The 16,097-nt window shown below is 36.1% G+C and overlaps 3 protein-coding genes across 8 annotated transcripts in view; 1 reads left to right on the forward strand and 2 right to left on the reverse strand.

Moving 5' to 3' along the window:
- The window catches only part of LOC18031405 (protein COFACTOR ASSEMBLY OF COMPLEX C SUBUNIT B CCB2, chloroplastic), a 4,902-nt gene extending 2,887 nt beyond the window's left edge, over positions 1–2,015 (reverse strand). For both annotated transcript variants that reach the window (XM_024181733.1, XM_006421797.2), the window contains exons 1-5: positions 1,732–2,015; positions 1,519–1,631; positions 1,372–1,443; positions 950–1,093; positions 685–838 (exon numbers count right to left, since the gene is read on the reverse strand). In XM_024181733.1, the coding sequence (XP_024037501.1) occupies positions 685–838; positions 950–1,093; positions 1,372–1,443; positions 1,519–1,631; positions 1,732–1,888 (640 nt within the window). In that variant the 5' untranslated portion in view covers positions 1,889–2,015. The remainder of the gene's footprint in view (positions 1–684; positions 839–949; positions 1,094–1,371; positions 1,444–1,518; positions 1,632–1,731) is intronic.
- A 3,671-nt stretch (positions 2,016–5,686) lies between these two features.
- On the forward strand, positions 5,687–11,833 carry LOC18031664 (probable transcriptional regulator SLK2). 5 transcript variants are annotated; one of them, XM_024190470.1, is made up of 11 exons: positions 5,687–5,773; positions 6,449–7,069; positions 7,160–7,704; positions 7,928–8,059; positions 8,352–8,400; positions 8,540–8,754; positions 8,838–8,906; positions 9,071–9,171; positions 9,846–9,939; positions 10,043–10,112; positions 10,576–11,833. In XM_024190470.1, the coding sequence occupies exons 2-11, from the start codon at positions 6,778–6,780 to the stop codon at positions 11,517–11,519; spliced, it is 2,511 nt and encodes an 836-aa protein (XP_024046238.1). In that variant the 5' UTR covers positions 5,687–5,773; positions 6,449–6,777; the 3' UTR covers positions 11,520–11,833. The 5 variants fall into 5 exon arrangements, with proteins under 5 accessions (XP_024046238.1, XP_024046221.1, XP_024046233.1 ...); XM_024190453.1 differs by having other exon boundaries at positions 6,449–7,704; XM_024190465.1 differs by having other exon boundaries at positions 6,721–7,704.
- A 633-nt stretch (positions 11,834–12,466) lies between these two features.
- Positions 12,467–15,334, reverse strand: LOC18033278 (F-box protein PP2-A13). The gene is made up of 3 exons (XM_006421800.2): positions 14,866–15,334; positions 14,647–14,765; positions 12,467–13,231 (listed from the first exon to the last, which is right to left on the reverse strand). Exons 1-3 carry the CDS (start codon positions 15,178–15,180, stop codon positions 12,796–12,798), a joined length of 870 nt encoding a protein of 289 aa, XP_006421863.1. The 5' UTR covers positions 15,181–15,334; the 3' UTR covers positions 12,467–12,795.
- Positions 15,335–16,097: the final 763 nt, after the last annotated feature.

Consider the following 16,097-nt stretch of genomic DNA (forward strand, 5'->3'; position numbering starts at 1 on the left):
TCTCAACAATACAAAGAAAGTTGGACAATGACAATGATTCTTCATCGTGCAAGTTCAGCTGTGAATCTAATCTATGCCACAGATGAGTAAATAAGTCAATAACCATATAAAAGGACTGGTCTGAAGGAACACAAGGGAGTCCATAACGAAACATAATTATAGAACCATCTATTTCCAGGCTCAGTTTCTGTCCACTCCAAAACCTAAGTAATAGTATCATAAATATACTAATGGAATCTTCTTACACTACAAATGTTTGCAATGCATATGCCTCAAACAACTGCAAGCTGATATATTACCAGCAGGCTAACCAGCATCTGGAAGCTTTGACATCTGTTTGGCTAGGTTAAAAAGAAAAAAGGTTCTCCCTTCAAGCCACTAAACCAGAATTGACCTGAAGGCCCCTTAACCATAATGTAAATGTATTATTAATGATGGGCACAATCATAGAGAAAGTCAATACCAAGTGCCCCTTTGGTAAGGCTTCTCTACTGGCCACAAGGCCCACAACTTAATGCCAAAAACTCTTTTTAATTTTTTCACCCTTGTTTAGATGTAATTGAAAGAGATTGAGAAATTCTAGAATCCCTAAAAGTTGTTAAGAAGATAATTATGGTGCATATGAAAAGATAAGCACTTCATACGTACGATTGTTTTTATCTACAGAACAGGCTTATTATTTACCTGCACTCTGAGGAAAATAAAGGCTGTCCTTCAAATCAGAAAGGCCAATATTTTCAATCTGTCTCTCAAACCATTCAAGTAATTGAGTTTTTGATGCACCATCTGGTGTTTGCCAGTAGCCACGTACGCATAACTCACCTCGAATCGATATCAACTGGAAATTTTAGACAACTAACAGTTTATAAAAGTTTGACATCGATCAAGAATTTAAAAAAAAAAAGCAACTGTAAGAACTTTGTATTAAACGGTTAGTTTGAGAAGATACCACAGATATGGAGTTTGTGTTACGCAATAAAACATATGTTGCCCAAGCCAGATTCTCCTTTAAAGCATCAGAAATATTTTGCGACATGACGAATATTTGCTCGCCACTTTCCGGAAGAGATTTCTGACTTACTGGACTCGCACCCTGCTTGATTTCCCACACCATCACATCATATGAACAAAAAAGTGAGCACCAGATGCAAGCACACATATATTTGTAACTACTGTGCTTCTCCGTTCTGCTTTAATTTGAAAGCATAATGTGTTTCATAAACACACAATTTTCCTTTGCAGCTAATGTTTACTAATCACTGATATCTTTATACTAGACAGCTGGTTATTTCGTTAATATATTAAACAGCGACCATTAAATGTTCAAATTCATGAAGAAACTGCAAATAAACAGCAAGAGAAAAAAGTTACCTTGAGGAATTTACCGAGGTAAGGCAGGGTGACAGAGAATGCAGCCAAAGAAAGACCTAGAACTTCCGATCTCTGTGATCAAAGAATCAAATTAAATTACCAAAAACAAATCCAATTAAACCAAAAAAAAAATTGCTAATTGCTAACCAGCTGTGCTGACGTGACGGAATTTGAAAACGCGAAGTGATTCAATACAATAAGCGAGCCGAAGCCGTAGCCGATCCATCTCGGTAAATACGACTCGTCGAATCCAGGTATACCTGCAACCAAACAGAAGTATTCGATTTTAACTTTAACAAGAAGAGCAAAAGTTTGTAGATGCAAATTGCGCGAGTGAGTGACAGCGTGTGTTTGTGTTACCGAATGTGAAGCGAAGAACGGAGAGATTGAGCTGCTGTTCTTCTTGTTGTGAATTGTCGAGGCGAGCACAGATTGAAAATGATTTTCTGGTGGTTTTGGCACAAGAATGAGAGGGAATTTTCAACTGCATTAACGAATTGTACGGGAGGATGCTCATTTCGCTTTAGTCTTTGTTTGGGAGTTTTGGGAGGATTAACAAAAATTTGGCTGATTAGAGCAGACCGTGTTGGTGCTGCCGCTCTATCCGGCCTGGATAGGCTGCCGTAACTTGGTAACAAATAGAAACTCCGAATTCAAAAATAGAATTTTTTTTTTTTTTTTTTGTCCTGTATGTTATAAAATAGAGTAACGATATAATCTCATTTATAAATTTATTTTATATAAATTAAAGTGATATTAATTTATCAATTAAATTAAATATTTTTTAATTTATATAATTTATTTTTATTTAACTAATAAATAAATAATATATTAATTTATATAAAATAAATTTATACAAAAATTTATAATTATATCACCATTTTATAAAATAACTTTTACTTTAAAAAAAAATTGACATGCATTGGAATCGATTGGGTTAGGCAGCTATTGAGCCCATGGGCGAGGCCGGTCCAAGATTAATGAGATGCCATGGCGGGTTGGTCTTTTTGGCTAATCGACCCGCTGAGTTTAATGAAACTGGAAACCGGTGAGTCACTGTTTTGCTTAGCCAACAGGACCAACAATACCGTGGTTTTTGCTGGTTATTTGAGCGTTCTAATTCGTTGCACGTGTGTACTCACCGATTCAAACAATGTTTTATAGTTTGGATCAGCTAACAAAAAATATTCTTGTTTTTTTTCGGATTTTTTATTTTATTTTTTTAGTTAAACGATAAGATTGTCCTAAATTGCCAGTAGATTTTTATGAATGGTTTAGACCAACAGAAATGTTAATATTTTTTATTTATTTGAAGATTTCTGTTATAACAAGATTTTTGTACTGAGTAGTGTTAGGTTTATCATAATATTTAAGTTTTAATTTGAATTTTAATTAATGTAGTATTTATTTATTAAATAATAATTAATTTATTTTACAAGTTATAAAATTTATCATCTAATAGATGAGTGATACATTATAATAGACTTCAAATATTGGAATTCTAACATTATTATCTTACAAGTTAAATTACAAAATAGCCAAACCCGAAAATGTTAATTAAATGGGTCGGCATATATTTCAGTCAGATCGTGGGGTACCGTTAAAATCTTTTCTAATGTTAAATCATGTGAGTAAAGAAGTATTAAAACTTTAAATTAAAGTAGCTCTCATGAGAAAAGTTGTTACATTCCTTAATCAACAAACATACATGATAAAGATACACAATAAAGTTAAACTCAATCACATTCTAGAAACTTTAGATTTCTTTATTAAGCAAACAACGGTCACAAGATTATTTTTATAATCTCAATGGAAATACTACGGTGTGTTTATCTTATAGGACTATACTAGTTGCCACCACATGATCTAACAATCTGTATGAATAAAAATTGACAGTCATGTAACCTTCACGTTGTTTTTAGAATTTTGATGAGGTCAATCGACGGTTAAGATAAAGTCAATCAAATGTAATTACGGGCCATATCGAGCTTTGTGCCTGTGCACGACCAGACGATAACGTTCCCATTTGGCGTCAGGAAAGTTTATAATTAGATGTTCTTCGTGATTCCGTAAATTATATAATTTATTAAAGTTTCGAGATGCCAAGTTCGGCCGTTATTAATTAAATAACTAAACGTGCATAATTAATTAAAATTCAAGGAACAGGGACTCACAGTGGTCAACGTTTTTTTTTTTGAAACTGATTAATCATCAGATTACTGCATTACACAGATATTTACAATAACTGTTTATTGTAGCAGAGATATTACACTGATATTTACAATCAGATATACATGATTGAGACTTACATTATTACAATGAATTCTATGAAGTACATGCCCAATACAAATAACCCCTCACAGGAGATGATGTCCATACTCCACTTGCATTTCGCAAGGGAGAATGATTTTTTAAATATAAAGAACATTTAGCCCCCACAATGCTTTTGTGGGGGCTAGAACCGCTGCCCTCACAAAGCTTGTGAGGGCAGCAGCCCACCACTTCGGCCTTGGCCGAAGTGGCCACAGTGGTCAACGTTAGTGGTGCAGAGAAGAGCATCAAGTCAAATGTGGTTAGTGGAGCAATTATCAGCAACTTATATATATTGTTAATGTTACTAGAGATAATAAATAAATAATCACTAGAAATAAAATACTATTAAGTGTGAATTTCAACACAATATTTTTTTGGTAAAGTTAAAAAAAATTAAAATAATAAATAATGGAACGATATATACAAGTGATTTTGTGAATGCTATATTACAAGTGATTATAAAAAATTAAAATCAATTAGATCAAAACTGTTTTTGGTTATTTAAATTGTCTTACTGCTTGACTCAAAATAGACAAAATATTTTTCAATTACAAAAAACAGGCTTCGAAAGTTTGCTAGACATTTTAATAGATCTAACCTGACTTCCACGTGGCTAGAGCCCCTCCCTCACAAATGTGAGGGAAGGGGTTCGAGCCTCTGCAATTGCATTGTAGGGGTTTAATTTAAATATTCTTCCTTGGAGCCCTTGAGCTCGAGTGAAGACAGTCTTTCTCCTATGATGGGAGTTTGACATCCCTCGAATATTTGAGAGGGTTAAAAATCTGAGCAGTGTCATATCAGCATTCATATCAATAGGGCTCAGTATAAATATATGATTGTACATATCAATTATACTCTCATGTAATATGAGTTGTAATTTGAACTGTAATTTGAACAATAGTCTCATGTAATCAAAAAAAAAAAAAAAAGAACCTGACTTCCACGTGTACTTTGTTAGGTGATTTTACCAAAGATTTTGCTAGAATTTCTTTTAATGGGAGTTTGCTATAATACCTAACCCTTCATATACTAATATATTGTTATATCACACTTTTTTTTTTTTTTTATAATTTGGGCACATCAATGGAGCTTAAATCGAGGAACCGAGTCCTAACAAGATTGTTCCTTACTATTGGAAATAGAATTTAGTTTGATATCTAATAATAGATTGAGGAGGTTCAAAGTTTTTCACATACCATTAAAAAAAAAAAAACTCATTTTTTTAAAATTTCCTTAAGTCTGTAGGTATCAAATCAAATCAAATAAGCACATTTTGCTACTTTAACAGTCAAGTCACCCGAGCACTTCTCTTTAAAAAAAAAAAATCTAAATAAAATAAAAAAAATAAAAAAGCACGCTAAAGAAAAGCTATCATTATATATATATATTTTTTAAAATTTTTTATTTAGAAATATAGGAGATTTGTAATGCCTTCACAAACCACAACCGCAGCAGCACATCTGGCAGCAGGCAGCAGTCGCTCACACGAGGGGTTGTTTCTACTGCCCATTTGTACGTGTTATTCACACGTGGCAACCTGACCATCTACCCCCATCCCTTAACCCTATATAGTAAAATCTAAGCTAAAATCACGTGCCTCCCTGTATTTTATTACCAACTACGCCACCCAATCATTTACCATCCACTTCACTTCACTTGATATTTTAATAATCAAAACACCCTATTATTTTTGCAAAAATATCATTCCAGCCACGTGGCATACTCCCATTGCTTGACTGTGGCTTGATGTGATTGTACCGGATTTCCTCCTCAACGAGACCTACCTTAGCCAAACAAGAAGCGCACGAATAAGATGACGCCACATGGTATTCGAGTTCGCGTCGCTACCGCCAGATCAAACACCGACTACGTTTTAATTCATTTTTCGAGCCACGTGTCCTTTGATAACCTGCTATAGCCCGTGGCTTACCGGTGCAGCCGGTTACTCCCTCTCTGCAATTCCCGCTAGGTATATAAACAGCCTCCTCGAAGTTCTTCTCTCTCTCTCTCTCTCTCTCTACAATTCTTCAGTTCCAAATTAAGCGAGCAAAAAGTAACGTTTTCGCGTTTTCCAGCTTGCAATTTTAAGGTTAGTTTTTCTTTTTCCTCTTTTTCCTCTTTTTTTTTTTAAATTTTATTTTTGTTTAGTTTTATTCAATTTAGTTCCTGCTTTAGTTTTGAGCTTCTTCTTTTTTTCTTGATCGATCTTTAGAACTGCTCAAAACTCACCGTTTTGCCTTTAAAGATTTTAGTCTTTGTAACTTTTACCGTTCGCTCAGTTCTGATCTCCTTGTATTAGAGTTTAATTTAGGTTAATCTGTGGATTTTATCAGGGCTTAACAATTTGGGACCTTTTTGTGTGTCGTAATCGATTTGAGCTTGATCACAGTTTGTGGTTCTTGATGTGCGTGATTGATGTGAGGTTAAAATTGATAAGGAGTTTAATTCTATTAGTTGCATGGTTTAATTGTTAATATGTGTTTTAAGTGTTCACTAATTTGGAGTCTTAGCTCTGTATTAGTGGTTCTTTTGGCTAGCTGATTAAAATTTAGGGTTTTTCTAGCTATGGTTAAGAAATTGGGAATTTCCTCATTAAAGGAGTTCAATGGGAATAATTTGGTCTTGTTGCTGGTTTTCAAGTCTTGATTTACTTAGTTAGGTGAGAAGTTGTAACAGTTATTTTTGCTTTTTAAATTTTGTCTCGTTCGGGCTTGTTCCATTTCTAATATTTGTTGTTTGCTTTGTCTATTTGGACATTGTTTAGATCCCTACAACAATTTGTCGAAAGCTCAAACAGAACATAAACATTGCACTCTATTTGGTCAAAGCAAGAGCTTGTAGATTTGTAATAATCTTGAGTTAGTCGATGACAGTAGTGATTCAGGAGATCAGATTTGAGTTTCTGTTTGGTTGGTGAAGTGGAAATACTTAGATTTTCTATCGTGATTTCTTATTTTATTTCATTTTATTTGCATTGTCTCTGTATTTTATGATATTGAGGGGGTTGAGGTACGTATTTATTATTGAAAGCATTAGTCAGGGCTGGCTCTGGAGAGCTATTTAGACTCTAGCCATCAGGAGGCGGTGCCACCCATGGCACCATCTCGGGTGGCTAGGGGGTTAACCCAGTCTTCCTCAAGTTCCGGAATTTTCTTCCAAGGAGATGGGCAGTCCCAGGCTGTCGTTAACTCTCACTTGAGCTCATCATATGGAAACTCATCAAATTCAATTCCTGGAACTGGACGTCACAATCTGGGTCCGGTTTCTGGGGATATGAATAATGCGATGTTGAACAGTGTGGCAAACTCAGGACCAAGCGTGGGGGCAAGTTCTTTGGTCACAGATGCGAATTCAGCTTTTTCTGGAGGTCCCCATTTGCAGAGAAGTGCGAGCATCAATACTGACTCATATATGCGTTTGCCTGCGTCGCCCATGTCCTTTTCATCTAATAACATTAGTATTTCTGGCTCATCAGTGGTAGATGGGTCCTCTGTAGTGCAGCAGGGCACTCATCCGGACCTGAGTGCCCAGCAAGTGCAGCAAAGCCAGCAGCCGCAAGGTGCGTCAAGTGCTACATCCCTGCCCACATCTCAAACTGGCCAAGTTTCACTTCCCATGGGCTCTCGAGTTCCTGGATCCTTTATGCAGGACCCTAATAATCTGTCCCAGGTGCAGAAGAAACCACGACTGGATATCAAACAGGAGGATATTTTTCAGCAGCAGGTTTTACAGCAATTACTGCAGAGACAGGACCCCGTGCAGTTACAAGGCCGCAACCCTCAGTTACAAGCTTTGCTGCAGCAGCAGCAGAGACTGAGGCAGCAGCAGATTCTGCAGTCCATGCCACCATTACAACGAGCCCAGTTACAGCAGCAGCAGCAGCAGATGCAGATGAGGCAGCAAATGCAGCAGCAGCAGCAGGGAATGCAATCTGCAAATGCTACGAAACGACCTTATGATAGTGGGGTCTGTGCTCGTCGGTTGATGCAATACTTATATCATCAGAGACAACGGCCGCCGGTAATTTCATAAATTTGTATATTGCACATTGTAAAACATTCTTTTCCATCTTTTCCTTCATCTACCCCTTGTGAATTATAGTCATATCACAATCATTAGCCTAATGCAACTTTTTTTTTTAAAAAGAAAATTTGTATAACTTTATAAATCTTGCTAAAGTATGCTCAATTTAGTAATTGGTGAAGCTTATAGATTTTTCCATTATTCTGTTATGTCTTGAAAGGATAATACTATTGCCTACTGGAGGAAGTTTGTGGCAGAGTACTATTCTCCTCGTGCAAAGAAAAGGTGGTGCCTGTCCTTATACGATAATGTTGGACATCATGCACTAGGTGTTTTCCCCCAAGCAGCTATGGTCAGTTCTTGAGAACTATTTACTTATTCTAAACAATGAGACAATGATTATGTTTTATAAAGTTTTATATTAAATTTCTAGCTTTATGATTCGGGTACGTATGTTAAGTCTTACGATCGACTAAAATTGATTTTTCTACTACACCTATGATCTCCGCTTATTCCAGTTTCTATTAGGAATGACCCGTTGTATTGAAAGTCTAATTCCTTTGGTTTTTGTCGATTTGTTTAGTTTTTAAATTCAACTATCTTTTTGTTATACCTAATGTGAGTGTTTTTTATGTAATTTGTAGGATGCGTGGCAGTGTGACATATGTGGCTCAAAATCTGGAAGGGGATTTGGTAAGGAATCTGGATGTTTATACTCTCCAGTTTGAGTATTAGTGTGTTAGGTGCCATTTGTTTGGTTTGATACTTATCATTTTGTCATCTGTTGATTTGAACAAGGTTTGACTATCATTTTTGTTGGGCTTGTATGCAGAGGCAACTTTTGAAGTGCTCCCGAGGCTCAATGAAATCAAATTTGGAAGTGGCGTCATTGATGAGCTTATGTTTTTGGACTTGCCCCGTGAATGTAGGTTTCCTTCTGGAATAATGATGTTGGAGTATGGAAAAGCAGTTCAAGAGAGTGTGTATGAGCAGCTTCGCATTGTTCGTGAGGGCCAGCTACGTATCATATTCACCAATGACTTGAAGGTTAGTAAAAGAATGTTTCATCATGTGTTATAATTATCAACCAATCCTGATGACTTACTTGAAGACAGTTCATGCTTTTCTAGATATTGTCTTGGGAATTTTGTGCCCGACGTCATGAAGAACTTCTTCCTCGTAGGCTGGTTGCACCACAGGTATGCATTTATCTGTTTCAAATTGAAAATGTTAATGCTTTCAGTTGAGTGAAGTTATTTGGTGTGATTCATATTCCTTTGCCTGGTTCTAATCTAATTTACTTTCTTGTAAGTTAGAACCATACGGGTTTGAATTTAAAGTTGCTTGTTCCAATGTGCTGCAGGTTAACCAGTTGCTTCAAGTAGCACAGAAATGCCAAAGCACAATTTCTGAAAGTGGATCCGAAGGGATATCTCAGCAGGATTTGCAAACAAACAGCAATATGTGAGTTAGTTTAGCAATAATCTCATCATATCCTGGATTAGATGTTTTTGACTTCTTTTTTTGGGTTAAGAGTGTCTTTGTGTAACCTCTTTTGAGGATTTAGTAAGTCACCTGAAGCAATGAATTAAATAAACCTGTCTCATATCCATTATTCTAGATTGGTGGTACCAAAAATATAAGTAAAAGAACAATAATCCAGTTTAGGTGACAGAATAAAAAGCTTCATCCTCCCAGTGGCCAGTCTGGAGATCTCTGCCCTTTTCTCTTTTCCTGCTATGCAATGATTCTAGCCTGACAGAATTTGATTCATTTCTGCCTTATTATAACTTGGTGACTAGCATGATCTCGTCAGCTGTATTTGGCTTTGCTTTTGTCTGGCAAAAGAGTGATCTCTTGTCAGCTGTACTTGGCTTTGCTTTTATCTGGGAAAAGTAAGGGGTATTATGTCGTACAGTGGCCTATAAGGGTCTTTGGATTTTTCTTGAACATTTTGAGTAGCTTTTGCTTGCTGCTTAATCCTCCCTTTTATTGCTTTTGATTCAAGTCCGGACTTAATTGCACAATACATAAAAGGAAGGATATGCTACATAGTGGATTGCTCAGGACTAACTAGGTTCAAACAGTTGATGAATGACGATGTAGAATTGTTCTTGACATGGGTTGTTTTGATTTAGGGTTCTGACTGCTGGGCGTCAGCTTGCAAAGAGCTTAGAACTACAGTCACTGAATGACTTGGGTTTTTCCAAAAGATATGTGAGGTGCTTGCAGGTATAGTTTTAGTTGTTTCTGGCTTTGAGTTGCAATTTGATTTTATTTTTATTTGTGTGTGTGTGTGTGTCTAATTTCTAAGTTTTCTTGTCAATTGTCACAGATCTCGGAGGTTGTCAGCAGCATGAAAGATCTGATAAATTTTTGTTGGGAGCAGAAAGTTGGGCCAATAGGTATCTTTTGGAAAATTGCCGTACATATTATTATTTTAAGAATTACCATACTTATTATTGCACACCTTCATGCTGGCCTTTGTGTATTGTACTGTCTTTTGTGTTGAGTCTTAACATATTTATCAGTTTCCCAGACAATGCCCTGAACTGGGTGTATGATATGTATTTTTTAAAAAGAAGAAACAAAAAGAAAAAATGAAAAGAGAAACTGCATCTGGTCATCTTTTATTTATTCTTATGTGTTTTCCTTTGTTTTTCTCTTAGTTGCTAACAATAAGTGGAGCAACATCCCGCACTTTTTGTATTCTGTTCCCCTCCTTAGCTTGTTCCACCCAGTTGAAAAGTTTACTCTTGAGGTGTCTGCAAATTATGTTTAATAGTTCAGTTGTTAGTTGCTATGTTCTCTGACCAGAGAACATGGTTATGTGTTTTCTTGGATCTAATATCAACCATCAAATTGCAGAGGGCTTGAAAAGTTTCCCTCGGCATGCAACGGCAGCCAAGCTCCAGATGCAAAAGATGCAGGAAGCGGAGCAGCTAGCAAGTGTTCAGGGTCTGCCAACTGATAGAAACACCCTTAATAAGCTGATCGCCCTGCATCCTGGTGGAATGAACAACAACATGAGCAATAACTATCACATGGTGGGTCGAGGAGCTTTAAGTGGTTCGGCACAGGCTGCTCTGGCTCTAACTAACTACCAGAATCTGCTTATGAGGCAGAACTCAATAAATTCAAACCCTAACTCGCTTCAACAGGAGGCGTCACCTTCATTTAGTAATTCTAACCAGAGTCCATCTTCAAGCTTCCAAGGGCCTGCATCTTTCATACCAGGTTCCATGCAGAACTTGCCTGTTAGTGGCTTCTCTAGTCCCCATTTACCTCCGCAACAACCACAGCAACTGCAACAGCGCTCACTGAGTGGAAATAACCTGCTCCAACAGAGCCATCCACAATCTTCTCAAGGTAATCAGGCAATGCAGCAGCAGATGATCCAGCAACTGCTGCAGGAAATGTCTAATAACAATGGAGGAGTGCAACAGCAGTCCCTTTCTGGACAGGCAAATGGAATGATGGTAAGGAATGGGTTAGGTTTCGGAGGCAACTCTCCGGCAGCAGGTGCACCTCCAGCTTCAGCTCCGTCCACCTCCAATGTATCAGGAGGCGGGGTGGCAGGCCCTACAACAAGCCGGAGCAACAGTTTCAAAGCTGCTACTAACAGTGAGGCGTCTGCTCCAGCTGGCAATAATGGATTTAATCAGAGAGCACAAGATTTGCAGCAGAATCTCCATTTGCAGGATGATATAGATCAGGATATAGCCAATGAGTTCACAGAAAATGGGTTTTTTAACAATGACCTTGACGATACAATGGGATGGGGTATGGCTGCAACTGGAAGGCACGACTAACATTATTTGGCTTCGGCACAGCACAGTGCTGGGGCTTTATGTCTCCGTAGTTTGTACAGAATATTTGGAAATAGCTGCTTTTTTGGCTTTCTCTGATTGTCGAATTTGTTGAGAGACGTCGTGAACTTCTTGTACTTCTTTCATTAGGCATTTAGTGATTTTCTTTTTTTAATTTTTTTTCCGTCTCGTTTTCCTGTCTCCATATCTTGGCAAGTGTAATCTATTTGGACGAAAAGGTAAGAACAGTTTCATATTAATATGATGCCGACTCCAGTAGCATCTGCCCATTGTCCTTGAATGCTAGTCTGTCATAATGTGCTCTTCTTAATAATGTCTCGAGTGTTTTCAAGTTTTGTGAGTGGTTACTGTATAAATATAACTGAGATGCACGTCTGTTTTATGCTATAGGAGGTTTCTAAAAACTATCGCTATTTTGTTGGATTTGGGACGTGAATATATGTGGAAGTACCAAGTATCGGTGCCCTTGCTGTCATCTGTGATGTCGGGAGCTGGAGTTGAATTTTTTGATACATGTCATTTTTTACAGCACTCATCCCATTTCAAACGGAGTGAGAGTCGTCAGCAAAGCGGCTGTATTTGTCTAAAACGAAGGCTAATCATTGAGTTGTAGGGTTAAGAGGCCGACCCTTCTCAAATCCTCATCCTTCGCAATTGATAAGAATGCTAGGGTGGCAACCGGCAGGTGGGATTTTTCTTTCATTCTTGTCCTTTTATGTATATAACAAAAACCTCATTTGACAAACCAACAGCGACGGTCTATCAGATCCTCATCGTGGATCATTCCAACTGTGACAACTGACCAATTAAAGCGGCAGCGGTCCATGATAGCAGACACAATCTGACCCACCAGGCTCCATTATTGATCTTTCTCTACCAGTCTCTCTTTCGCCAACAATAAATTTTTAGTCTACACTGCTCCACCTGCTTCATGTGGTTATTTTTTTATTTCACTTTCTAAAAAAATAATATGTCACACCGCACCCAAACAACTCTATTTCCCTACTAGCATATGAAACTGAACACAAAAGCTATTAATAAACAGGTATCTAACTAACAAAACTCAAACAAAATCATTAAAGCATAACCGGGAGCCAAACGTGCATTATTTTGCTCCAAATGCAGATCTTTGTGGACCACTGAAAAAAAACCCAACCCACATATTCTACATGCATATATTATGTACAACATTGGTCATTCTTCGTGGAGACTCTCACGCTTTAAAAATATGCGAATGCCAAAACCAGAGGAGGACTGTCTACGAGATTGTATGAACTCGCTTCTTCAGTCTCTCCTTAAACTCACTTGGATATATCAACACAGAATCTATGCAAAGACCCCCTTTTGTATGTGTACAATCGATCTGCATCATTGAGAACTTGATCTTGGTGGAGGTCTGATCATTCTCGACAGCGAAATCGCCCACATGATAAAGAACCCAGTTTCCAGGGTCATACAAACAGCATTCGGACACTGCTTTCTGGCCGTTTGATGTTGAAAGCTGAAACCTGACTGGCTTAACGTCCCACCCATGAACCTGTTCCAGGTTGCAAATTCTTCTACCGAATCTTTTTGAAGCTTTGCCTAGCTGTAGCCTGAAGAACAAGCTGTAGGTCCCTTGTGGAAACTCAAATTCTAATTCTCCTATTGCTTCGCACCACCATGTTTGTTGAAGATATGCCACTGAATGGAATCTACAAAATCAGAATATCGATGCTCAACGAAAAGCATTTCAGGGCTGCTTTAATTATAATATTTTCGTAAGCAAATTGTTTAGATATATGATATGAACTCAGACTTTTTTCAGACCTAGTAAAATTCAGACCTTCAGATTCAGTTAAAAGGAATTAAGCACCACCTAGATTTGATCCTGGAGATAATATTCTTGTAGAAAAAGATAAACTATGTATGGTGGCAAGGAATTTTTGCACATTGGCATTAGGAATTTTCCATGATAGAATAATTGAATATGTGATTGAAAAAAAAATTATTCTAATTCACTAATTGTAGATGATCGTGATATTTAGCAGAACTACAAGGCATCGACCAAGAATATTGGTTTAAAAATTGAATGCTTTATGGAGAAGGCAAGTAATCAAATAAATTAAAGGATTAAAACATTTTAAGCATATATTATCTCCTAAGCGATCTAATTCTTGACTTGTTCTTTCTTCATTTTTATACCTAGCTAGTGGCAGGAATTTGGCACTTCATGGATCCTTTTCAAAAGAGCTTCCTTGCTGAACATATATATCATATATTATTCAAAACAAAAGAAAATAACTGTTTGATGAGAGAATTTTGAAAAAAAAAATGATAGTAAATTAGTAATAAAACCTCAATCTTGCGGCAACTATTGCCTTAAGCTAGAAAAGTTGACAATCATCTGAACCATTACAAGATTCCGTGTTCGTTATTAGACATGCCACCCAATTCAGTAAAAGCTTGTTAAAAAGGAAATCAATGTGCCTCGCCTTTCGGTTGCTTTAGCAAAAAGAATTTTCTGGTCTGGAAAATTATTCAATCAATTTTTTTTTTCAAAGTACGTCCGACTCAACATACTAAATTCATGGTTTTTTTTGGTATCTATATATACCTCCTTTAATTTATTTATATTTTGAGCCACCTCCTTTAATTGATCAGTTAAGTAACGTTTGGTGTATCTTCATTAGATTTTCATCTATATGGACATGAATAAACCATGATCATTACGATAAATTTATAAAAAATTCATCATAAATTAGTTCTATAAATTGTAAATAATTAGAATGGGAGAATATTGATGGATCAATAATAATAATAATAATAATAAATTATACCCATATGCTTTTCCAAACACATATATTCATAAGGAAACATTGGTGATTGTAAATTAAAGAGGCCAAAATTCAATGGTTGCCCCAGAATTAATTGTGTGGAAGATATCAAAAGACCATAATTCCAATATAAATATCTCTTCCTAGATTTTTTAATTCTTCCTTCAATAATTTTCAACCAAAAAAAAAAAGAAAAAAAAATATATTCCTCCAATAAATAAAATGGCCCCTTTCTTCATTTGGCAACCATTAATAATAAAGGCTATCCAATTGCGAAAATAAAATTCTCTTACCTAGATTCCTCAGTTGCAATTTGATTCCAATATCTCCGATCATCAATCCCTGTTATTTTCATTGACTTAGCCGAAATGGACATACAAACTTTACCACTTCTCTTGTCCAACCAAATCTCCTGGATTAAAAAATAGAACGCATACATATTATTGATCGACGATTCAATTTGCTCGATCGCTACTCTAATGATCTTCTAGGGAAGAAAAAGATAAAAATACCTTGGTGGCGTTGTCGAAGCGATTAGGTTGAGACAATCTTGCATAAATCTCTTTCTTGGTGAGCTTCTGAGGACTCTCATTAAGAACTTTCTTGACAAGGTACTTATAGTTTGATGGCAACTTTGTTTCCCACAAAAAATCAGCCGAAGATGCGCCGCGAAAAGTCTTGTTCAATAGAGCCAGTTTGCAAATCTCCGGCGGATCAAGGTGCATAAAAATGGATGACACACAACTTTCAGGCACATCATTTAAGCTTGATGATGAAGATGATAATAGAGTTTCTGTAGCAAAACCAGCTGAGATACCAGCCCCCATAAACAAGTAAACGATGTTAAAAAAAAAAAAAAAAACAACAACAACAAGAAGCTTGTTATAAAACCCTAACCAAATGAAGAAACAATAGTAGTAGGATTTATAAGTAGAGGAGGAGGAGAGAATTGAGATTGGAAATGGGAGGAGAGAATGTTGAAGGAGGAATCAGCATTCTCTTCATGTGTAAGGTAAGGAGAGCTAATGGGTATTGGGTAATGGACTTTTGGAATTTAAATAAAGTGTGTATTAATTATAATACTGTTGAGAGAGAGAGAGAGAGAGAGAGCCAACTAGGGAAATAAAAATAAATAAAGAAGTTTGTAAAGGGACGTGTGTATGAGCGTGCATGGATTTTGGAATATATATTGTGTGGGTGTTATGTTTTCCACACCCACAGTTTGCTGGATATAACACAGAATACAAACACATTATTACAGGCTAATACAAAATGAGTAGCTTCTACAAGAGTAAGTTAATATTTTGAAGTTATTGTCCGTTTACTCCCTATATTTTTTAAAATAAATCAAATCATTCATATCATTAAATTATTGACACTCTTGCCATTATCTTTTGTTCCTTTTAACTTATTTTTACAATATTATCCTATTATAATTATTTTTTAGACATTATTAAAAAGAAAAAAATAAATTACCAGTTTAACACCAAAAAATAAAATAAAATAAAAAATATATTAATTTTTGTGGAACACTCTCTTGAGTTAAAATATTAATTTTTCTAAAAAAAATTGATAATGTAATTTTTTATAATATTAATTTTTTAAACATACGTGAGCTTCCACAAAAATTAATATATATATCTTTTTTTTTTAGGATAATTTGATAATCTATTTTTTTATTAATATCTAAAAAAGAAACATTATTGTAAGAGTGTAATATTGTAAAAGTAAGTTAAAAAAAATA

This window comes from Citrus clementina, unplaced genomic scaffold, assembly GCF_000493195.1.
Source record: "Citrus clementina cultivar Clemenules unplaced genomic scaffold, Citrus_clementina_v1.0 scaffold_9, whole genome shotgun sequence".
NCBI lineage: Eukaryota > Viridiplantae > Streptophyta > Magnoliopsida > Sapindales > Rutaceae > Citrus > Citrus x clementina.